Consider the following 23,541-nt stretch of genomic DNA (forward strand, 5'->3'; position numbering starts at 1 on the left):
CCGAGTTTCGTGCACTAATTCAAGAAGCAGCCTGGATGATGGAATGCGAAATTAAAATGCATCCTTCCTCCAGCTCCCCATTTCACCCCTCTGTCCCTTTCCAGCAGAAAACTCGAGCACAGACATCATCCCATAACCGGGGGCCAGGTGTGATGGGTGGACCCAGGCAGCACAGCCAAAATGCAGAAATGCCCCCATCCCCTCCAGGTTCTTGATTTGTGTGGGTGAGGAGCTGTCGTGCAAGACAGATGAGAGCAGCAAGATGAGGGCCAGCACTGTGGTGAGGGTCAGTGCTATTTCGATGGCTGCAAGATGCTCTAATTATAGTGCTGGGGAGGCTGGAGGCTGCCAGGTGAGGTACGGGAATAAAGAGTCCTCCTGTGGCACAGGAGCCGTGCGATAACACCCCTTGTTTCTTTGTTCTTGGTTGCTTAACCGACTCAGGGACAAAACCTTGAGGAAGGAAAAGCGACTTTAAGCTTATAATTGAGCCCCAGGAATGCTGCATGTATATATAATTAGACACTTAGGAAAAAGTCAAGGAGCCTCGTGTTTATTACGCTGGCTCCGTCTCCTGTGTTTTTGGCACGGGGGTTTTTCAGCTGAGCTCCAGGCAGTTGCCTGAGCTGTTAAATATCCTTCACCAGGATAAACAGCTGAGGAAGTCCTGCGGCTCACTCGAGCTCAGTGCCATTGGTGCCTCTTCCAGAGGGCTCAGGCAAGTACATGACTTTATATATACTGAGCTATTCCTCTCTGCTACCTGCTCTGTGATCTGCTTTGCCTCACTGCAAAACCACAGCAGGGTTGCACTTTGGTGTTACGGGATCTCTAGCAGCTTTTCCCTTGGGTTTTATGCTCTGATTTCTCCTGGCATGCTCTCTCTGAACAGCCAAGAGAAGCCTTTGGCAGCAGCATCTCAGAGCTGTCCCCTGCCCTGGGTCCCTGCGGGATGTGGGGTGAGCAGTCAGACAGCCCCAGCGCTCAGCTCTGCTGCTGGCCTCAGGCAAGTGGCTTTGCAGCCTGCTGCCTCAGTTTCCCCTGCTGAAAAAAAAAAAAAAAAAGCAGCACAGAGCCAGTTGAAACAGGGTGAAACAGGCTCAGGGACTTTGATGAAAACAGCAGTCAGATATGGGAAACAGATTCCTTGCTATCGCTAATAATCCGCCTCTTGGGACTGCAGCCCCTCCCTTCCCTGCAGCAGCTTTCCCCATGCCTTGCTGCGCCGGGGTCTCCCAAATTTCTCCAGAGATCCCTGTGCCCCGTGACACACTTCCACCTCTCCTGTCCTTCAGCAGCCTCTCCTCCAACTCTCTTTTTCAGAAGCTCAGCGGGGCACAGTGCCTTCACTTTCCTACTTTTTCCCCCAAGCAACTCCCCTTAGATACCTGCTGTAGGCTTAGGCTCCCTCCCCTCCTCGCCTGCAGCAGTCAGGGCACTGCTGCTGGGAGCCCTGTGAGCACATCAAATGTCTGATAAATCAGTGATTTCCCTGGCTATTCCAACCTAGGGGAGTTGATGCTTGTTCCTCTTTTTTTTCCCTCTTTTTCTTTTTTTTTTTTTCCTGTAGTTGTCCAAACAATCACACCATGCATTGAGATGGTTTTTTTTCCTTCCTTCCTTCCTTTCTTCCTTCCTTCCTTCCTTCCTTCCTTCCTTCCTTCCTTCCTTCCTTCCTTTCTTTCTTTCTTTCTTTCTTTCTTTCTTCCTTTCTTTCTTTCTTTCTTTCTTTCTTTCTTTCTTTCTTTCTTTCTTTCTTTCTTTCTTTCTTTCTTTCTTTCTTTCTTTCTTTCTTTCTTTCTTCTTTCTTTTCTTTCTTTCTTTCTTTCTTTCTTTCTTTCTTTCTTTCTTTCTTTCTTTCTTTCTTTCTTTCTTTCTTTCTTTCTTTCTTTCTTTCTTTTCTTTCTTTCTTTCTTTCTTTCTTTCTTTCTTTCTTTCTTTCTTTCTTTCTTTCTTTCTTTCTTTCTTTCCTTTCTTTTTTCTTTCTTTCTTTCCTTCTCTTCCTTCCTTCCTTCCTTCCTTCCTTCCTTCTCTCTCTCTTTTTTTTTCTTTTTTTTTTCTTTTTTTTTTTAAATTAGAGTGATGAGAAGGAGCTGGGAATCGATATCTGGTGTAATGCCAGTGCACTGGAGAAGTACCAAGGACGCTTTGGGATCTGTTTGTTGTACCACTACTCAAGGAGGAATCAATCACCTAAAATCAGAGACACTGAAAACAATATAGTGTAAATGCAGCTAAAAACAGATACACTGACACCCTTTAATTCTAGCCAAGACTGTGTTTAATCAAAACCAGGCTAAATTTATCCCAGATGTAACTCCAGCAACTGCAGTAAACATCATGGCAGAGAGGAGCTCAGCCCCTTTTCTCTTCCTTACTGACAAACAATTTATGGAAGCTGCAAAACTGCTGATGCAAGCACAGGTCCGAGAGGGCAGAAATGCACAGCAGTCTCCTCTCAGTGGTCACCATGGCTGCTGGGCTTCATTCCAGTCTATTTACAAATTATTAAAGATATTGACCACAGCCTCATGTTTTGAAATCAGGAAGACAAAGAATCCATTTTTATTACTTTATTAACCTTTTTTATATTTAGCCGAGCAATAAAACTACTCAACTGTGTGTAGAAATCTCGATTAAAATTTGCCCTAGCTCCAAGAGGCACACAGACAAATGCTCCAGTAGTTATCTAAGTTGGTTTCCTGGTAAAAGCTTTGCTCTGCTATCAGATTCTGTTGTGCGGTACATAGATCCCTACTTTACAGCCAGCACCATTTCAGGAGGTAGTTTGAAAGCTTTTGGGCTCTCCCAATGATTGCTTTGCTTTTCTTTCACAGCAATTACAGCCCCTTCATTTAATTTCAATGGAAACTTTAGTGTTTTAGACCTTGCCCATGCAGCTGAATGATCATCTCTGGATCTTATTTCCAGTCCTCAGGAGGACCGGTTTTGATGACCTAGTCTGATTACAGCATCTTTGACAGCTTTAAAGGAATTTGCTCGGGGGAAGACGACAGCTGCTGCTCTGATGAAGGATTTTTCTGAGCAGGCCTTCCAAGCAAGACATGTCAGCATGAGATGCTGCCTACACTTTTCATCATGACCAACAGGTATGTCTAAAAAAGGTTTTGTGTTCTTGCCAGCTTAGGCCGGTGTGGAGAAAGCCTCTATTGTAAAAACTGCTTTGCCTGCTTGTGTCCAAACACTGCGGCTTCTTGGCTTGCTTTTCCTTACATTTTATGTTCAGCCTCTCTGGAAGCTGAGGTCCAGACCTTTAGTCTTCTGTAAACTGGCATTGCTCCTTTGGTTTATAAAGTCTCTGGTGCAGGTACAGCCTGTTCACAAATATCTGTAACTCCTGTGTGGCCCTGGTCTTAAACAAGAGTAATGAAAATGAGCACATTATTTATGATCAATAATAACCACTATTAGGAGCAGCAATAAAGTTTATTTGCAGGCTTTTTTGAATTGAGCCAGTACAAAGGTAATATGACAAGCTGCTTCTTTAGAGCCTGTTTTTCCATTAGTGTTGAGAATAACACAGATAACAGTTCAGACCCCCAGCAACCCTCTTTGTACAGAAAGGAGGTCTGAGCCTCTCACAGTGCATGGATCAGGAAAGTTCTGTGTACCTTTCCTAGTGCTGTTCCCAAACCCTGTATCTACCCTCCATTTTGCTCATATAAAGTGCCTAGAGTGAATGCATCATTATTCAGATAGTTTTGCAATAGAATATTTTGACAAGTATCTGAAATTTATAAAGCTTTATATGTGCATCCTGGGGCAGCTGCTTTACCTTTGGGGGGAGCAAATAAATTAATGATTTCAGATACAAGAGGTTTGGTGAATCTTTTAGGTTGTGCACGCTCCTTGGGCCAGAGCTGCTACTGTATGGTCTGTTGGACAGAGCCAAGATTTGAGGAACTCATCCCCAAGGCATCACCGTCCCTTTGCAAAGAAACTCCCCTGTTAGCAGGTGGCTCAGAGGACTGAGGGCTGTTCGGCACATGGGACCACTGGCTTCTTCTCTCCAGGGCCAGTCCATCTTCTCTGCTAAACATTGCCTCACATCCAGCTCTGGGCTCACAAATTTCAGTGACATAAAACACTGGTGCCACCTGCTCTGAACTCCCCTTCTTTTCACCCTCCTATACTTCTTATTTAAGTTGCACTTCTCTAGACAAAGGGGAAGCAGTGCTGTTTCTGTGTCTTGTGTTTGATTTCCACTGGTGAATTCAAGGAGCTGAAGGCGTTCTTTCAGAGAGTGTAGTGAGGGCACAGAACAGGTCCTGTATCTCTGCTCCACAAACCCCCAGCTTTGGTCAGCCTGACACTTAGCAAGTAACTTAGTAAGGTCAGATATTCTCTTCTTGTCTCAGGGGTGCTTTTTGCGTATGCTTTAGCTGAGGGATTCTTTGTGCATCCAAGAAAAACTTGCAGGCTTCAAGAAAGCCTGTCTCTCTTAATATGCTCACCTGTCAGAAACAGGAGGGGCGCCCGGCACAGGGTTCACCCAGACTCTGCAGGAGCAGCCAGGTCTGCAGCACTTGCTGCCATTGTGACAAATGCCAGGTAAAGTCACTCAGCACATCCCAGATGAACCTAGGCCAGATGAAGAGTGGGCAGGCTTCAGGGCTTAGAAATAGAGAACCAGGTGTCTTTGTGCAGAGATTGCTGGATGTGAGGAAAACTCATTTAAAGAGAAGGAAGTGTGAAGCAGACAGATACTTTCTTCACTCATGTACTGCAAGCAGAGTGTATTATTCAGAAGATTATGCTGTGTGTCAGTGCATTGTGAATGCCAAAATGCTGGAAATTCACTAGTTGTAATAAGCTAGTGATAGCAGACAAGCCAGTGGGAATGTGACAGATGAAATTACTTGGCTGCTTGGCAGAAGCCAGTAAAGCCAGAGCTCAAGAGAGCAGAGTGCCAACCTCACAGGCAGATTGTGCCCCTTGCATTAAAGTGACTTCAATCAGAGGAAAATAAAAATTATTGCCCTAGTTGGACAAGAAACTTGATATCTGTGTTTTGGACTCAACGGTTCCTTGCCCCAGTCTTTGTGTTTCTCATCACTTCACTTAACAAAAGAGCAAATGTTATACACATGCACTAACAAGTTTCCATTCACTGTAATATTTTTGTAGGAGTGTAAGTGGAAAGGCAGCTTGACCCAAAGTGCCCTAACAGATAAGTTTTGCTTTTAATGGAGATTTATCAGTCCCATAGATGTAAGCAGCAGAGATGAAATCCTGCCTGGGTTTCACATGCAGAACTCTTCATTGGAATCAGCAGCACCTGTGGTTGTGCAGTGGGGCGGGATCAGATCTCCTCTAATGCTCTTTTAAAGCTGTTATAAAGGTTTGTAGGGCAAGTGTGCCATTCAAATAGAAGGCAACTTCTCTGTAAAGAAGTCTCATAGCACTCCTTGCTCGTAGTGTTTTGGTTTGGGAAGTCAAATATGTCCATCATGGAAGCTGACGCAATTTTCTAGCTCCAGCACTATCTATGCAGCAAGTGACAAAGCTTGCCAAATCCAGGAGCATCAGGAAAAGGTGTTTCAGTCCCATAGTCTGAAACTCAGGGCTGCTCAGCTGGAGTCAGGAGAGCAGGAGAGGTCTTTTTCTGGTAAGGAGTAGTAGTGGCATAACCTTTCCATCATATTCACTTTAGAGCTGGAATGACCCTTTTGTGGTCCAAAAGGGGGCTTTTTTTTTTCAGCTCTCCAATACACAAGGAGAAATATCAACCCTAAGAAGAGAGTGTAAGGGTACTTCAGTCTCCATACTTGTCCTAGACATGCTTGCTACACAAAGTGTAATGCATGTATGAGAAAACGCAAGGCACTGAGCAGGTTTTGCTTGCGTTAGGTAATAGCTGTGTGGCCAAAATCATGACAGAACAAGAGCTCAGTTTTAGTTCTCTTCCCTTCAGACACTATTAATTCACAATCTCTATAACTGTCCTGTGAAGCTGATTCCTTGCTTTTGCATTTGCCTAGATTTAAAAGAAAAGGCATTGTAATTTCCACTGCTTCATTGAGGTGACTGTTTGAAAGGCTCATACATTTGAGATTATGAAAAATATGCTGATAAAAATAAAATGATTCATATTAAAAATAAAATAAAATAAAACAAATATAAAATAAAACAGAGCATAAAATAGAACAGAGTTGTTCTCAGCATCACACTAATTTAAGCTCAGAGGTTTCCTGTTCCTGACCCAGGACCAAGTTTCTGATAAGAATGAAGTAGAGAGAAGGAGAAAAAAAGAGAGGGCTGTAAGTATTAACAAGGCAGCTAGTAACAGGCTGGTAAAGCTACTAGCAGGAGCATCTTCTCATGATGTCATTGAATGGCTTATGTTGGAAAGGACCTTAAAGATCACCCAGTTCCAAACCCCCCTGCCATGTGCAGGGACACGTCCTACTAGACCAGGTTGCTCAAAGCCCCTTATTTTAAGGAGCTGATGAAAAACTGTCAGGGACCAGGGCTGGATCCAGTTCCACAGTCTCCAGTCCAAGCCTGTCCTGTTCTCAGCCACCCTCGTGGGAGACACCAAATGACCTGGCATGAGCAGGTCCCCTCGATACTTCCACAGACATGCTCAAGGCTACTCTGCTTGGAACAAAACTGCAATTGAAATCTTCAGCTTACTCGTGCAAAAAACAGATGGCTTTCAACCTGACTTATCATATATCCTAATGAATACAAGTGTTCTTAGATGTACTGTCTGATTTTTTCCTTGCTTAGTTTCCTTGTCCCAGCTTAAATTGAGATCCAAGTGAATATAGGTTCCAGAAGCACTTGGCCAGATTTGGAAACTGTACCAATTATTCTTTGTTAAAACTGCTTGTTCTACTCTGAAAACACCAGCCTTCAGGGTGTGGAGAGGTGGAGGAGAGAGTCTCACACACTAATTACAAGAAATTAAATCCAGAACAAATATCGGCTTTAATAGACTTTAATATACTTAACATTAGTGTAAAGTGTCTGCCAACGACAGCAGGATTTGACACTTGCTTTTTATATTCATTATGCAGTATCACCATCCAAGCTCCTTCAAATTCATGCATATTTTACTCATTTGGGCTTTTCTCACGCTTCGATCCATTATTCTCTCAATTTTTCTGTTCTCCTTTCATGTCACTAATCTAATCTAATCCCCTTCCAAGGTGACACCAAAAATGGAGCTCAAGAGCATTTACATCAGGGCTTTCAAATCATCTTATGCAGTGATGCTTGTGTCTAGGTGCTTTACGATTCCCTTGACTCCTTCCCTTCCCCCTGATGTAAGTCCCACTCCCTGCCCTCCTCAGGACCAGTCTGGCATTAACAGCTTCCAGGTTTCTAAAATCCATTCAGAATAGACCATGGGCCTGCAGAAATCAACAGGAGACTTTTGATATCTCTGGGATTTAGACAAGGCTGCTAATCCCCATTTTAGGCTACATCCTGCAATTATCCTAGTCTGATTTCTCCACTGGCCAAAACTCACATGAGTAAATGAGGGATCATTACAGAAAGTCCCAGTCAACACAACAGAGAGCACAAAGTGATTGCTGCTGAAATAGAGCTACAGAAGATAATTCTGTTTTTGCTGTTTCTGAGGGTTTTTCTTTTCATTATATATATATATATATATATTTTCCCCCTCTCTTTTTATTTCATGCCAGCTCAGCCATCTAACTGCTTCTCACCCATCTCCTGGCTGGTGGCAGCCCCCAGTTGCTTTAAGGAGAGGTTCCAGTTCCACTCCTTTTTGTTGCTAAAATATGATGAACGTGTGATAAAAGCTGACTCAGAATGACCTCACTCGCTTCAGCCCTGTCTGTCTCCCACATTCGGCATCAACAGGGCTGACTGATACGGAAAGAGTGAGCTAACAGCAGTTATTAGCATTCGGTTACTTGGTAACTCTTATTCAATCAATACATGTTTTACATTTTAGATCCCAGTGGCAGGATGAACGGAACGAAGGGGAAAACCTCAGGTGGAATAAACCTAATGGTTTATGGGATATTTCCAAAGTAAAAATGCATGTTGAATCACAGATAATGGTTTGGCTGTAATCTCAGGAGTCTAATTATGAAATGGATGTGGAATCATTCTGTAATTATTTAGAAAGTTCGTTTCAGCAGCACAGAAAATCTCTCTCTTTACTATATATCATCACAAGAACATTGTGGTTGTTTGTAACATCTACCCAGAAAGACGCATGAATAAGAGAGGCAATTTTAAGAGACGGAGACAGATCCATGCCTTTATAAGTCAATGGATTCATGCCAGGGATGAATTAAGACCAGGTTCCTCAACAGAGTTAAATCATTTCTAGCCGGAGTAGAAATCAGTCTGCCCTGCTCTGGGGACCTTCTCACCACAATGCAAAATCTTGCTACACATTTTGCTTGGTGCTTGTGTCTTTGCCCTAGAGAAGAGCTCAGCTGAAATTCAGAGCAAGCCCCTGCATGCTGTGGATTTGGAGCTCGTGCTGCAACCCCAGGAAGATGATCAGCACCCTGAAGTACCTGCTACATCCACAAACAAAGCCAGGGCGCTGGCTTCAGAAATAAATTTTGTTGTGTTGGATCAGACAGCTGCATGTGATGTGACCATGACAAATCTGATTTTTGCAAAGAGTGACAATCCAGGCCTGCAGTTCCTGGATAAGTGGCCCCAGGTCTGCCTACCTGCATCGAAGGGGAATTCACAGCTCTAGCTCATCAGGAAAATTTCCACTGCAGGGTAGCAATATATAAATGCAGAAGAGAAGGCCTCTGTGGGAGGATAACCTTGTGGGTCCTTCATATAGCACCACAGGAACTAGAGATGTTGTGCTTTGGGCTGAACAAACTGCCCTTCCTGGGGGGCAAACACACTGGGGTACACAGGTCTCTGGGCATCACAGGAATTTGGGATTATATGAACAGATAAACTGATTGCTATCAGTGCACCTGGCTACACACATATGCCCATTCATTGCTCTGTCTCCGTTGGGCTTCATGGCTGATTTTTTTCCAGTTCCTCGGAAACATCCCATTTTGGAGTGACCATCAGAAGAGAGGCTAACCAAGACCCTTCTGTCATGGAATGCATATGGAAATGCACAGTCCGAAGGACTGATTTTTGTCTCGAGGTTGGAATTTATGCAGTGCTTTCCTTTCTGGAAGGTCTGAGGAGTAGAAACAGTGCCGTATGACACCTCATGGGTGTTCCACACATTTCAGCAGTAAATCTGCTTCTCCAGAGGCAGAAAAAAAAAAAGAAGGAACACAGCTAATGATGCTCTGTGGGGCAATTCACCTTTTTATTTCCTGATGTATTCCCTGACTGGTGGAAAATCACTCTTGGCAAACACAAAACTTACCTTGCTGCCAAAAGGTGCATCTCTAAATTATTAATCAAGAGCACACAGAACCACGAAAGGTGGAATATTGAACAAAGGCTCATTTGACACTCTGGAAGTTGAAGAAGATATGGAAGACTTCCTTCTAATTTATTTATTCCTTTTCTGTTCTGTTATCCTGATATGCTGCTTCCAGTTACCATTGCACCCCACACTGTATGGTATTACGTGATTTTGTTTTCAGATTGTTGGAGATAAAGTTACTTCATTATTAATATATATGCACTGTGCATATCCATAAATATTGAATATATATGTGTGTGTAAACCTACTAGAAGTGTTAATAGTTAAGATAAACTAAGTCCATTATCACAATGAGTGACTATTTCTATGACCCTATTTGCAATAAAACCAGATTCAATGATATGAGAAAATTGCTAGGTTTCAAAATAATTGAACCAGGCCAGACGAATCCCCACAAAGGCATCATTTACAAAGTCCTTTGCTTGTCTAAAATATTTATTCCTGCAGAAGGAAATGGAAAAAGAGTTCATATGGTTACACAGCTATCCTCTGAGCGTAAAATTGTTTTATCATGTTATGTTTATTTCCTAGACATCTTCCATTGGGGTATTGCATGAAAATACTGGCTGTGCAGTTAGTTCCTTTGTGTGGACTGTTCGTACTTATTCACTGGGAAGTCAATCATGTTTTGTTCAGGCTTGTTTTATTTTTCTGCTAAGCAAACACTTAAGCAACCTTTTTCTTGTAAAAACTTATTTGCATATACAATGCGAGCCATTCAAAGTCGGCACGACAGATATTTGACATGTCTTTGCTTTTTCTCTCATGTAACACTGGAAGTAGAGGAGTTTGTCCTCAAAAGAGGGGATTTGCTGATTAAGACTGCAGTATATTGGTCACGCTTAAGAACTCCATCAGTAGTTACAGATATTTTCAGTTTGTCTCGTATTAAAAGCCTTGATAGATTTTTACTAGTAAATGGTCACAGCAAAATGCTTCCAAGCAATCTACAGACAAATAATTTCTCCCAGCAATTATCCGCTGAATAAATCTGAATAATGAATATGTTCACAAAAGTCACTATGTATTTGTGAACAATTAGCAGAAAGAAATAGAGGTGACACTCCTCAGCTAAATAATTCATTTATGAATTCTTTGTCCAGCTTTGGTTCTGACATGTGTTGCGAGAACTGAGATCAAAGCCTAGATGAAAAATTACTTCAAAGAGGAGGGCAATGTCAAGGGAAATCCTTCCAGCTTCCAGAGCAGAAATTGTTCCAGTATTGTAACTTATTTTTTACTAGTGATTTCAGAAACTAGGAAAGTTATCTTCCTGGAATTTTTCACTTCATGTATGAAACTGTGTTTTATTCCTAATCTATATCTAATTTTAGGTGGTTAAACTGCAATCAAAAGCACTTAGCAAGAATGGATCTGTCCCTGTTATGAGATTTGAACTCCTGACATCTTTATCCACTGGAACTTGAGTGCCCAGGTAACTACAAATTATTCAAGCATTTACAACTATCGCTATCAATATAATTAACAGGTTGAGGAAAAAAAAAAAAAGTGAGAATAGTACTATTAAATGATCATTCCTAACATTTGGATAGGAATCTTTCATGAAAACATTTATAAGATGCCTAATAATTTTTCAATCAAATTAAAAGAAAAAAAATGTTTATACTTAAGGGGAATCTCTGGAATTGAAAAGAAGAGTTCTTACATTGAAAATTACAAATGAGCCATTTAGAACTAAAAACAGACAAACAAACAAACAAAAACCAACAACTTTTCTTCTGGGGGTTTTAAAGATAATCTCAAAAAATTCTGATTAATTGTTAAAAAAAAAAAAAAGGCCTTTGCTTTCAATAAGATCAGATTCACTGAAAAAAAGATAAGAACAGGGTTTCTCATTCAGGTCTAAAAGATTATGAGCTCTTTGCCTCTGTTTTCAGGAATAAGAGGCTACAAAAGACCTTTTTTATGTGACTTGATGGATGACACTAGTAAAAATGAATGAGACAATTCATGTAGGGAAAGCGAGAGAGAGATGAATATTAGGCTTTGACTTCCCTCTTCCCTCCTCCACCTGTATTTTTGGCCACAGTAGGCATATAAATTCCTTCTTATATTATTTAGTAGCAAGTGATTATCATGATGGGAGCAAGGAGGAACCAGATAAGCTGGGGGTCACCATTTGAAAGGTTTTGTCACCTCTCTGTCTAGGATCTACCATGACCAAAGTTTTGAAAAATGACTTTTCCCCACCAAAAGCTCAGCTTAGATATCCCAAAAATAACTGATGTGAAACACTTGCAGGACACACCAGAGAGGGGATTTTGAGAACATTTTACAAGCCTTGCAGCTGTGAGCCGGTTACAGCATGAGGAAAAGCCCTCCAACACCCCAATGTACAGGAAAGAGAAGGTAAGGTGTTTCTCTCCAGGTGGCTTTTAGATACGGTGCATTCAGTGAAGTGCCCCAGGCCAGTAAAAAGTGTCGTCCTCCATGCTGACACTGCTTTCACTGCTGGGAAGGGAAAGGTTTGAGGACAGCAAGTCTTCCAAACACTGAAGACCCATGCAGAGACTGGGTCTTGGTGCCAATGCCCACATCTTGCAACCCTTGCTTCACGGGGTAGGTGCAAAATGATGGCCTGGTCTGAGCATGCACAGCTGTAACAGAGAACACTGGGGTCTTCCCTTCCACTTTGCAGTGAAGCCCCTTGTGAAAGGAGCAATGCTAGGGTCCCGCCTTGAGACACTCCATCTAACTTGGAAAATTACACAAAACTGGATTTTTTTAGACATTTCACAGCAAAACAATAGCTCCAAGAAAAGAACAACAACAACAACAAAAAAAACCCTCAAGCTTGTGCTTGTAGAGACAATAAACCACCATATTTCAGCAGTCATGACAGGTATTTCTGGCTGGAAATTGTATATTTAATGATGACCAGCCTTCAGCATTTGACAAGGGGCTGTTAAAGCCTGTTGAACAGTAAATCACCTCTCTTCTCTATCAATAATCTTATTATAATATCTGTAGAAATGTCTAATGTTCAAATCTCACTTTATTACTATAATAATGGATCTAATATGTAAGACATATAAAGTGAGGCCATAACTGTACTGGAGGGAGATATATGTGAACCCACTATATCTATAACATTTCCTCATGGCTTTTGCCCACATAGTTCTGAACAAGAAAAGGATTAAAAGTTGTGCCACTTGCAAGACTTTTGAGATCGGCAATGTTTTCTGGAAAGGAGACCAATGTCATCATGGAAATGCAGTAATCATTATGGAAAGAACAGCCTCGACTTTACATTTACGCATATAAATATGTAGGTGTTTATCTGTGATTTGCTCCATTCAGCCTCTCTCCAGTTGCCAGGAAAGCCCTGCTTTCCAGCTGCACAACCAGTATTATCACTGTGTGCTATTTTTGGCTGCTGAGTACATTTCAAGTCACGTCATCCTTCCCAAGCCAACACTGGCATGAAGGGCGGAAACTCATCTTTCCACTCCTTTGTCATCTGCTGCTGCTCCCGTCTGCTCGCTGGCACTGCCTGCTCAGTCCCCACGGCAGAGGGGTCTCCAGACATTTTTCCCTGATCCTCCCCATTTCCTTGAGCGAGTGGCTTTCCAACCAAAGCTTCGTGTGGGAGGCTTCATGTTGGCATCCAGAGTACATGTCCCAAATATGTCCAGACCCACCTTCTGATCGTAGTGCACAGGAGCTCCTGGTAAGTAATCTCTTGATGGGTGATAGTGTCCTCGTGCCCAATGCCCAGAATTTTTCACAAGTGCCTTATTTTTAATGTCATATTCTTTCCAAACTAACAGTTCGGTAGGTTTCCAGCTCTTGTCATACCTGTTAACACTGGGTCGCTGTCTGAGAGGAAAATGTATCTTTTTTTTTTTTTCCTGACACTGTGCAGCTTTGATTTCCATAGTTTGTTAAAGCCTAGTAAATATTATAAATGTCACTTCCTTTTTAAGGTTTTCATTGGCTTGGTGCTATCCCACCACCTAGCTGTTTAATGTTTTTCTGTTTTGATGTGACATTGCTGTTGGGTGTTTGGAAAATCTCATATGGACAAAAGTGTATTGTGGAGTTATGAATCTCTTCAAATATAAGGTTTCGTTTCCTTGAATGTGCCACTGGAGGACTCCTCTCAGACAAAGCTGTAACCACTGTTAGTCTGAGCTGGGCATCTTGTGTTGTGCCTCCCCGAAGCTGCTTCCTTTTTCTACAAAATAATTAAATATTCATTATGCCAGAAAGTGTGTGTTTGTGTGTGTGTGTGTGTGTAAGGCTACAGCAGAGTGATTAGGGCACTCACCTGGTAGACAAGACACCCTGTTCCCAGTGACTGCTCCAATGAATATTTAAGTATTTCACATTAAGTATTCATTGGAGCAAGGATAGGAGCAGACCTCTTCCATCCCCAAGGGAGCACCCAAACACTGGGCTGCAGAGCCATTCTTTCATTCTTTCTTTCTTTCTTTGTTCCAATGAATATTTAATTATTCCAGGCCAAACAAGATGGCTTCACTGGCAGCGACTGAGATTCCCTCAGTCTCACACGTGCACCATAGGTCTGATGATGAAGGTGTGCATATAGGAGATATGGGTTCATATTCCCTCGGATTTAGAAAGAAGTTGAATCTAGATCTCCCATATGCTGGATGGGTCTTCCAGCTTTTGAACTGCTGGATAAAAAACACAGGCCTCCACCATTCTGCCTCTGATCATGAGACAGAGGAGGTATTGATGCTTGTATGACCCCAAGCTTAGAGAAAACATCCTTACCAGTGATATTATGCTAAAATTTGGCTTACAAATCCCTCAGGAGAAGGCATCAGAGCTGAAGACGTTCCCCACTCCATTGCAGTTCCTGCTGTCTGTGTTATGTGCTTTCCTGCTTAATGGGCCGGCTGCTGTGGATGCTTTTTTTAAACACATAATTGCTTTGTGAATTGTGTAGGAGGCCTAGGTATCCACCGGAAAGCCACGCCGGTAGGCTTGATCTGCCCAGCAATGTCACCCCTAAATCCCTCTCTTCATCCAGCACATAGCGGTGTCTCTTCCAAAGCCAATGTGGTCAACATGTGTTTGGTAAAGGGGACATACAGTGTATGACGCACAGAGAAAACTATGGACCCTCTCTGGGCAGTCTGTCAGCCCCAAACTGTAGGTAATGGGCTTTAACCCTGCCTCTACAACCCAGATAGTGTGTGCATGAAGTGCTGAGTGTGGGGAAAGCATGCAAAGAAACAAGGTGTAGGGCAAGGCTATCTGACTATAAAAATGGGCAAATGCAACAGACACTGAGGAGTAGAAGAGGAAAGCAGGAAGAAAAACACGGAGGAAGGGCTCTGCCGTCACTGAGTGAGGAAAAGACACATGAGGAGAAAGAGGAGGAAGAGGTGTAGAGAAGACAACTTTGATCTTAAAGTAAAAATAAAATGTATAGAATCTCTGCCACCCACTTAGGTCTTTGAAAAGTAGAAAGTTTGCCATCTGCTGCTCCACTTTCCGAGGACAACGTGCATCTCTGAACTGAGATGCTTTGGATTTGCTTTGGGGGGTTAACTTTGGGAACATTCCTACACGGAAGAGGGTTTTATTACTATTAGCAGCCCTGTTTTTTGTCATTTGGCAGAATCCACAGCAATCTGATTTCATTATCAAAGACTGAGCGTGGCTTCCGAGGAAAAAGCAGAGCAACAACATAATTGTGTTATCAAATGGCAAACAATTGCTTGAAATCATGAGATTGGTGCATAGCTTCAGTTGTTTAAATGGCAACACCACATCCAAAACAGAGCAGCTTAGCTCAGAACACTTCAAAGGTGCTTCCAATAATATGAATCTTATCTTTCATATCATATATGTGTTCTACCCCAGTCTGTTGAGCAGCTATCTTCAATAACTGTTCGCTCCAATTTAGAGAAATCCTTTCTGAAACTTTGCTGTTTCTTTAACCAAGCTTTTTTTTCCTGAAAAGACAGCTTTAGTGTACTGAAGATCTACGACAATGATATTTATATTGGCTTGGTGTACATATTACAGTGATATGACTGTAAATGTCACATCAGATGTGTTCCATATCATGTCCTTTGGGGGACATGGTAAAAATATAGCCACAAAAACTCAAAGCTTCACCTAGATTTATTACTCCAGTTTGAATGGCCATGTGTTGTGTTTTGATCAACTCTTTAGACAGTTGACGGTAGCTGTCCTCCTTCAATACTGAGGAAAAGACCACCTGTGGACCAAGCTGTGGGGGAAAAAAGGAAAGCAGAGAGAAGGGTTCGATTTCGTGAGCCAGAAGAAGTCATTGAACATGGTATGTTCAAGCTATTAGGCTTTCTGGCATGACCTTTCTAGTTCTTAACCTTCACCCTGTCTGTCCTCATCAGCCTTCCCCTCTGTTAGGGTTATCTGTCTTTTCAAGCTCAGCATGGAGCAGGGGACAGACACCTTCTGTGCTGTGCTCTACAGAAGTGCACGTGGTCCATTCCCCTGCCTGTCCTGGAGGATCAGGGTATAGCAGCCTCAGGCTGTTCTCATGGTGAACTTGTGGGACCGCAGGGACCATTGCAGACCATGGGTTTGGCTGAGCACCAGGTCTACCCCAGAACACTTCATTCATAGATGAGCTCAAACAAACCAAATTTAAATGTGCTTACATCGTTCTGGGTAACTAGGATGTAATACTGGGGAGGGAGCTCACCTTCTGATGTTTCTGAGCAACCTGCATGGCAAGGGACAGAACACTAAAGGTCTGAGCCTGGCTGGCCCACTGGGATTAAAAGCAGCCAGGATGTAATATTTTCTGCAAATAAAAGTACCCAAGGAACTACACAGCTAACATGTCTTCTGGTCTTTCACTCATGAGCCAAAATAACAGCTTGTGGGTAGGTCAGCTGGGAGTGACCTGAAGCTGAGGTCTAACACAAGGATTCAGTTTGCACTTCTGCACGTGTTAAATACAGTTCATAACCAAATAATTGTTTTATTCTGACTTTCACTAACAGATCCGACTAGGAAAAATTGTGTTTATTGGTGGGAAGCTAAAATTGTATGGTTTTGATACATCTGCTAGCAAAAACACAGGTGACAGAAATTTCCATGTCAGCCACCTGTCTGGACTGCTACTCAGCTTCTATAAACAAGGCTTGGCATCCACTGCTGTGTCTGTATACAGACTTCTTGTTGGTTTTGCAGTGTGCTGCTTCTGGTGCCTACTAATGCAGGAGTGAAAAGCTGTTTCTTGATAAGGTTGTTGGCACAGCCTGGGCTTTCCTATCCGAACTGAACGCATGGGAAGAATCAATGAGTCAGCCCTAAACTCTTCAAAGCTCTTTTGACTGCTCAGGAGCAGGATTTGGACGAGACGCAATACCTCCTTCAGCTCCCTGCCAGAGTCTGTGCCCCCAGATCAATGCTTGGCACCCCACAGTCAGTCCAGCTTGGGATGGGGTTTTGGCACCACCAGCTCTGACCTCAGCACAACTGTGCTCAAGCCGCAGGAAGCTGCAGGGATGGGAAAGACTCTGACACTTCCATGAGGACAGGAGAAATGTCCCAACTCATAATTAATATTCTGTGTTACAAACAGCCTGTGATTTAGATGATTTGCTGTTTGTCCATGCAACGTTATTAAAACAGAGGCTGGTAAGATGAAAGTTGCTGGCACCAGTGAAATTTTTCCATGCTCACTTTTCATCCTGGATTGCATCTGGGCCCCAGCTGCCAAGCAGAGGCAGTTCCAGGATGCTGTTGGATGACAGTTGCATCTTACAGTCGGGTTTGTTTTCTACATTTCATTTTTATTCTCAGCCTCCTGGTCTATCTCATTTCTCTTCTAGAAATGATGCAGAGTAGGAAGAGGTGGTTTTTTTTTTTCATTTGTTTGTTTTTTGTTGAGAGCTGACTTTTGGCCATCCTGCACCAGCAGTAATCTCTGCCTATGAAATTCCCCATATAATATTTTTTTCCTCACGTCCCTGAAGTGCACCTGTGTCTGCATGTTTGCATGGGGTGGATAGATCTTTGTCTGGGCATAAATGCATTCAGTCAAAAGCAGTGTGAGAAGTTGCCCAATATCTGTAGAGTGACTGGCAGTTTCAGAGATACCGTCCAGTGCATGCTTTTTTTTTTTTAATCTTCAGCAAAGAGACACCTCCTTTCCAGGCATGTAAGAACATTTTTATTCTGTTTTCTAGTTATTTCCTGCTGTGACTACGTAGTGGGTAAGTCAAAGTTTCACATTATAACTTTGAGGCATTCATGGAACTAACCTGAGTTTGCTTTGCAGCGGTGGGGATGTGCTCTGCAAATAAACCTTCCAAATATGAAGCATTTCATACTGTTGGCAGCTGTTGCTTTTTCTGTCTTGGCACATGAAGCACAAAGAGTTGATGAGGTCTGCTGCAGTATTTTAAACAAGACATCTAGCAAGACAAATAGTGGAAACAAAAATGAAATCCCTGAAGCTATTTTTAATTTAAATATAATTAATATATTTTGTGGCAATGAAATAGGTACAGGTTTTTCACTAAGATATGCAGGGAAAGCACCCCAAGCGAAACAGTAGTTCTCCCCGCTGACTTTCTTATGTGGGGAAGAGACAATTCATTTATACACTGGCGGCAGGGTAGAAACAATAAAAATAATCTTTTTTTTTTTTTTCTTTTTGCTTGCAAGGATGTTTGAGGCCAAGCAGCCTCACAGACCCCCAAGGCAATGTGTCTATCTGTGTGTTATTATGATGGCAATCATCTCTAGAGGCCTTGGCCAAAATCCAGCCCCTTCTGTATGCAGTGCAGTAAGGGGGGAAAGGGTACATATATACACATATACATATATGTACACACACAGAGCTGTGGTTGTGGAAGGCCAAAAGGAACAAGATGCTGTGGGCAGGAAGGAGTCTGGTGGAAAAGGAAAGACCAAACATCCCTCAGATAACAGTGGAAATGTAGGGTCAAGGCAGGACCTGAACCAAAATCTCTTGTATGCCTGTCCAGTGCCTTTCTCACAGACAAGTTGCTTTTTTTCTTACGTGTGTGGGCACATGGCTAGGGCTGAACGTGCTGTTCCACCAAACAATTCAACAAATTTAAACATTGTTTTTTTCGATTTGCAACTTAGAAAAGAGCAAACACACACTCCAGCACACATTTCTAGCAGTGTGATTAAGCTGCGTGAGGATAGCTCAGAGCTATTTTTGGGTTGGGACTGTTCTTCCACATTATTTTTTTATGTCTCTGGACTAAGCATATTCCTGTGTTGAAAGGATATAATGAAAAAACAAGTTTGCATCTGAAATAACCCAAAAATTTGACATAGAAAGTAACTTCCATGAGATGAAACACAGTTTTAAGCACTTCATAGAAAAGGGCTGATTTGAAAAGCTGTTGAGTGTTACAGAATAGTTTCACTCTCACAAAATACACTCATCAGACAGGCTCCGTGCTTTGAAAGGCAGGCAGCCACCCAGTCAAGAGGTGTATCACGTGGCCCGGGAGGTCAAACAATGTAAATACCACCTTCCAAATCAAAAAAACTCTGCATAAGCAGAAAGTGGTGAGTAACTCACTGGTTAAATACCTACATATAAACCATTATATACATATTTATATACATATAAACCCACATATAAACCATATAAACCTACATATAAATATATACCTACATATAAACCATTCATAGAATAATACCAAATAATCAAATTTATAAAAATTGAAGTCTGCTCATGGATAATTTGCAAACAGAAAGAAAGGATAAATTCAAAGGAATAAATTATTTGCTGCAAATAATTCACTCAGACCTATTATGGGACATTGATTTGGTTTCTGGTTAGCTATAAAATGACTGCCTATTAACATTTTACCTTTTCCCAATACACTTTTTGATACATTATTATGGTTTCTTGCTTGGTTTTACGACTTTTTACCTTCCTCTCAGTACCTCTGTATGACAATTTAATTGACTGCTGTGTATTCCAGGGCTGGTGGTAGAAGCTAATTTAAATATGTTATAGCTAATGTTGGTCCTTTACCCATAATAATCCATGCCACATTTTTATCTTCTTATTGATTATGTGCATATGGCAGGAAAATAGCTGCACACTTTGGATTTCTATTCAGGCGTGAATTTGGTTTTATACTGCATGTTTAATACTCAAAGTGTTTTATAAAATAATACTGATGGTGCAATGAGCATGCAGCCAAACAAAGCAGACAGATCTGAACCAAACTGCATCCCAGATGTCCATGGATGGATACACACATACAAGGGCTGAGACACCTCTAAATAGCTGCATGGACATCAGAGAGCTAAACGTAGCCCATTGACTTCCACACATGAACTATGCCTGACCTATACCACTTTAAACATCCTTGAATTATATTTTAACAGGCAAGAAAAAACGTTTACAGTGTCCTCCTGAATAAGAGCAAACACTGAGGATGTTCCAGTGTAATTAGCACATCTAGCACTTAGAGAGAGGTTAAGCCAGCCAGAGTTTTCTAAATGTGCCTGTGCCTTGTCTCAGATCTTTCAGTAATTAGCAGAGGCCCCAAACAGGCTGAGTTACCAGGGAAAAGGACAGAAATCTAGATCTTCTCTCTTTATGGAACATTTGTAGGCATTAAATAATTAGGTGAGGTGGCTTAATATTCTCCTAGTAACCTAACATTTAGCTTCAAGGTATAAAAAATAATTGCTGGAAGGAAATTTGAGATTATGTATTAGCTATGGTAATCCTATTCATATTGTATATAATTAAACTCTTTAAATGCACCATTAGATGAGGGCTTTTATACTCACTGCCCTGCATCAGGAGGTGTGACCTGCTATCACTTAACTGATGCCTGGAGAAGTATTCACAACCAGAGCCCCGTGTACCCCGCTGTTCCCAGAAAAGTAGGACAAAAGCATCAGCGGGGGGTCAGATTTGGGAAGCGTTTAAGATGACACTAAAATAATGCTGCTTTCTTTTTCCTCCCCACCCTCTCTCAGTGCATGACAGGTCATCATCTGGATTGCCTGTGCTCCTGGGGCTCTCCTTTTGCGCTGTGCTGATCCTGGCTGCGAGTCTCTACTACACCAGCATGAAGCAAGACACCAAAGTCCTGGAGGAGTTTCAATCCCGACTTGTTATCTTCTTTCTTCAGATAAGACACGTTGCTCATAAATGCTGGACTTGGTTTATGAGGCAGTAGCGATGTCCTCCACCTGCAGAAAGCCTGACAGACATCTCAGAGCACTGGTAATCATCATACGACAGAGCAACGCTCCCTGTCAACTCAGTCCCCATGCAAGGAACACATGAGCATCCAACTTAAAGAACAAGAAAACCACCCCTCTTGTGCACCTTCTAGCAGCTGCTTGTTCTCCTTTCCTTTCTTCTTTTTCCTTAACGTTACTGAATGATAATAGTAGCACCAAGAGGTCCCACCAAACTGATGCTCCATCATCCTTAACAGCAAACAAGTGCCTGAGTTTTGTCCCCCAAAGAGCTTATAAACTGCTGTTATGAGGAGCAGAGGCAGAGAGAGAAATTCATTGATCTGTGCAGGCAGCAGCACAGCATGAATAAAAGTCTCCCGAGTCTCAGGTCAAAGCATTAAATACCAAACCATCTTTCTCCTCAAGTATCCTAAGAGCTGTTCTACAAAAGTTAAAATAAAGCTGAACTATTGCACAAACACTACTCTGGTGGCCAAAGGCTTGTCAAGCTGCTATATTTATATACCTGAAATGATTGTTAGTAAAATCACGGCAAATAGCTTTCTTCTTTCCCTTCATGCATTTTTTCCTCCATGGGCAAGAGTTGACTCTTAATGTTTCACTTGACTCCCAGGTGTGAAAAAGAACATGGAAAGTCATTTAAATAACAAACAGAGCATTTGCCTAACATAATACATAGCAGCATCGAATCCCAGGTTAATTATCAAATCAGTAGCTCAATCCTCTGGGCTTGATTCAGTCCATAAACCCCATGAGCTGAGCTTACAAGATTTATGGTAGTGCTTGTCTTCAGTCAGAGGTTTTGCTTTTATGTCTGTGTGTTCAAAACCTTATGTAAGGGTATTACGGGCTGTGTATGAAGGTGTGGGGGGTCAAAGCCCTGTTATCTCTCCGTTGTAGCACCATACAGTGCAACCTCTCTGGAGGCAATCATTTTAATGGAGATCAGGCAATAAATGTGGAATGATGCTCTGAGTGTCTGAGAGGACGTCCAGCAAGTGCAAGCTTATGAGCTTGAGCTATGTTTTCTTCCTAAACAAAAACAGCATGATACACTTTTCAGGCCTTAGATTCTTGTCAAGTAACACGATGTATGCTTGGGTTTATTCAGTATAAGGATGACAGCAGAAGCCATAAGAGCTGAAGAAAAGGAAAAGAAAGAGAAAGGAAACAGGGCAGAGAATATGGATTTGATGCCTACACGACCTTGACTAAACTCCTCTGCCTTTGCAACCCACTAAAAAAAAGAAAAACTGGTGTTTTATTCTTAATTGACTTTAAAAAAAAAGAGAGGACAATACTTCTCTGCCCCACCAATCTTGTCCAAGCAACCCAAGGACTTAAACCAGGCAGAGGATAAAAAGAAACAAATTATGCAGCCTTCTCTCAGGTGCAGAGTGGGCAGCAACTCGACTGAGAATGAGTACAAACAAAAATTGCAGTTAGAGACAGAAATAATTGGCTTCAGCAGCTATTTTCATGCTCTTCCTAAGACGTCAAAGGCCACAGCAATTGTACCTGACAAGCTGCTGGTCTGGGACCCAGAGGATGCTGTGGGAGAATTTGGCTCTGTGGCTCTTTGCTCAAACCACTTCTGTATCCCAGCTCACAGGGTAAGTCCCCCGGTGCTTCCCTTCCCTTTCCCCACCTCAGCCTTGCTGTTTGGATAATAAATCAGAAAAGTTTTAAACTTGTGTGCTGGTGAATCCGTGGTGGGAAGGTTTGGATTGCGACACGCATAGGGCAAGGGGGTGATTGCAAGTCCTGTTTTCACTTCTGTTTATGACCTTTTTAATGTTGGTGTTGGAACTCTGTGGCAAATCAGTGGTGTACCTTTAGGGGTCTGGAATGCTGTGTCCTCCTAGTACCTAATACATACAAAATGGGGACCTTTTTCGGGGGGTCTCTTCCCACACTGCAAGTGGTGGCATATTGCAATAGGAAGGCAAAGTCTGGGGCTGACAAAAGCTGGGTCATCTTGAGAAGGAGAGCAGTACAGGGAATCCTTCCTGTGTGCTGCCAGCCTGCTTTGCTAACTTGAAAACAAGCCAAAGAGTTAAGATAAAGAGGGATCTCCTCTTTAGGACTGGGAGGGACAACGTGAAAACAGTGTGCATGTTCACGTCTCTGTGCTGCTCCCCAGGAGATGGGCATGGGACCTCCTTTCCCTCAGCCCTGCTTGGGATGGAAAATGGCCACGTTCACCTTTTTATCAGGTGATAAATCAGGGCCCAGGCTTATCAGTGTGAGTGAGGCACACTCTGAGAATGGCTATCACAACCAGGCTGTCAGGGAAAATAAGCAGAGGAGCAGCTATTCCTGGCTCTGGGTGAGACAGTTTCGGGCACAGGCAAAAGCAGCACTTGAGCTGCCTGCAGAAGCTTCCCCGTGGCCTTGCTGGCCTCCTGGGTCAGGATTGTTGTGCTGTGGTCTGTCAGCTCTGTCACAGACTGCAGAGAGCCAAAACAACTCATTGCAGAGCACCTCCAGATAGTCTGAAATAAATAAATGTTAAACCCAATCCCTGGGCCAGCAGTGTCCTTCTGCAGCTGAAGAAACTGAAGCTGAGAAAACCTATGTATCTGTGCGAATGAAGGAAGCAGGTCAAAACTAGCCTGGGAACAGGAGCAAAACTTCTGACCTCTAGGCCTGCATTTAATTTCTGGTGCACAGCTTCACTGTGGACTTACCTGCTTTATTTCCTCCTCACACTGAAGCTCTTCTCCCCTTCCTTCGCCCACGCTGCTTACACACACACAGATGCACACACGCCCCCTTTTCCCACTCTGCCTTCCTTCTGCTCTTTATCCATCACAATTCTATCCTCAGTGCTGTAAGCTGGGCGGGATTTCTCCTTACTCTTGCTCGACGCTCTTTTTTTCTAGGTGTGACCCCTT

The 23,541-nt window shown here is 42.5% G+C and overlaps 1 protein-coding gene across 3 annotated transcripts; it reads left to right on the forward strand.

Moving 5' to 3' along the window:
- The first annotated feature begins 226 nt into the window (after window positions 1-226).
- LOC308195755 (nutritionally-regulated adipose and cardiac enriched protein homolog) lies at window positions 227-22,334 on the forward strand. Of its 3 annotated transcripts, XM_080593714.1 has the most exons (7): window positions 227-718; window positions 2,932-3,110; window positions 10,765-10,865; window positions 11,693-11,800; window positions 15,605-15,731; window positions 17,560-17,640; window positions 20,414-22,334. In XM_080593714.1, exons 4-7 carry the CDS (start codon window positions 11,783-11,785, stop codon window positions 20,614-20,616), a joined length of 429 nt encoding a protein of 142 aa, XP_080449840.1. In that variant the 5' UTR covers window positions 227-718; window positions 2,932-3,110; window positions 10,765-10,865; window positions 11,693-11,782; the 3' UTR covers window positions 20,617-22,334. The 3 variants fall into 3 exon arrangements, 2 of the variants coding, with proteins under 2 accessions (XP_080449840.1, XP_080449841.1); XR_013951836.1 differs by lacking the exons at window positions 227-718; window positions 2,932-3,110; window positions 10,765-10,865; window positions 11,693-11,800 and adding an exon at window positions 12,917-13,121 and having other exon boundaries at window positions 17,614-17,640; window positions 20,414-21,873; window positions 21,973-22,334; XM_080593715.1 differs by lacking the exons at window positions 227-718; window positions 2,932-3,110; window positions 10,765-10,865; window positions 11,693-11,800 and adding an exon at window positions 12,905-13,121 and having other exon boundaries at window positions 17,614-17,640.
- Window positions 22,335-23,541: the final 1,207 nt, after the last annotated feature.

This window comes from Anser brachyrhynchus, assembly GCF_964034855.1.
Source record: "Anser brachyrhynchus genome assembly, chromosome: 5".
NCBI classification, from domain to species: domain Eukaryota; kingdom Metazoa; phylum Chordata; class Aves; order Anseriformes; family Anatidae; genus Anser; species Anser brachyrhynchus.

Coding starts and splice junctions, on each gene's coding strand:
- LOC308195755 (XM_080593714.1), top strand. Junction 15,732..17,559: donor AGAAGAAGTCATTGAACATG/GTATGTTCAAGC, acceptor TTTAATCTTCAG/CAAAGAGACACCTCCTTTCC. Junction 17,641..20,413: donor CTGCTGTGACTACGTAGTGG/GTAAGTCAAAGT, acceptor ACCCTCTCTCAG/TGCATGACAGGTCATCATCT.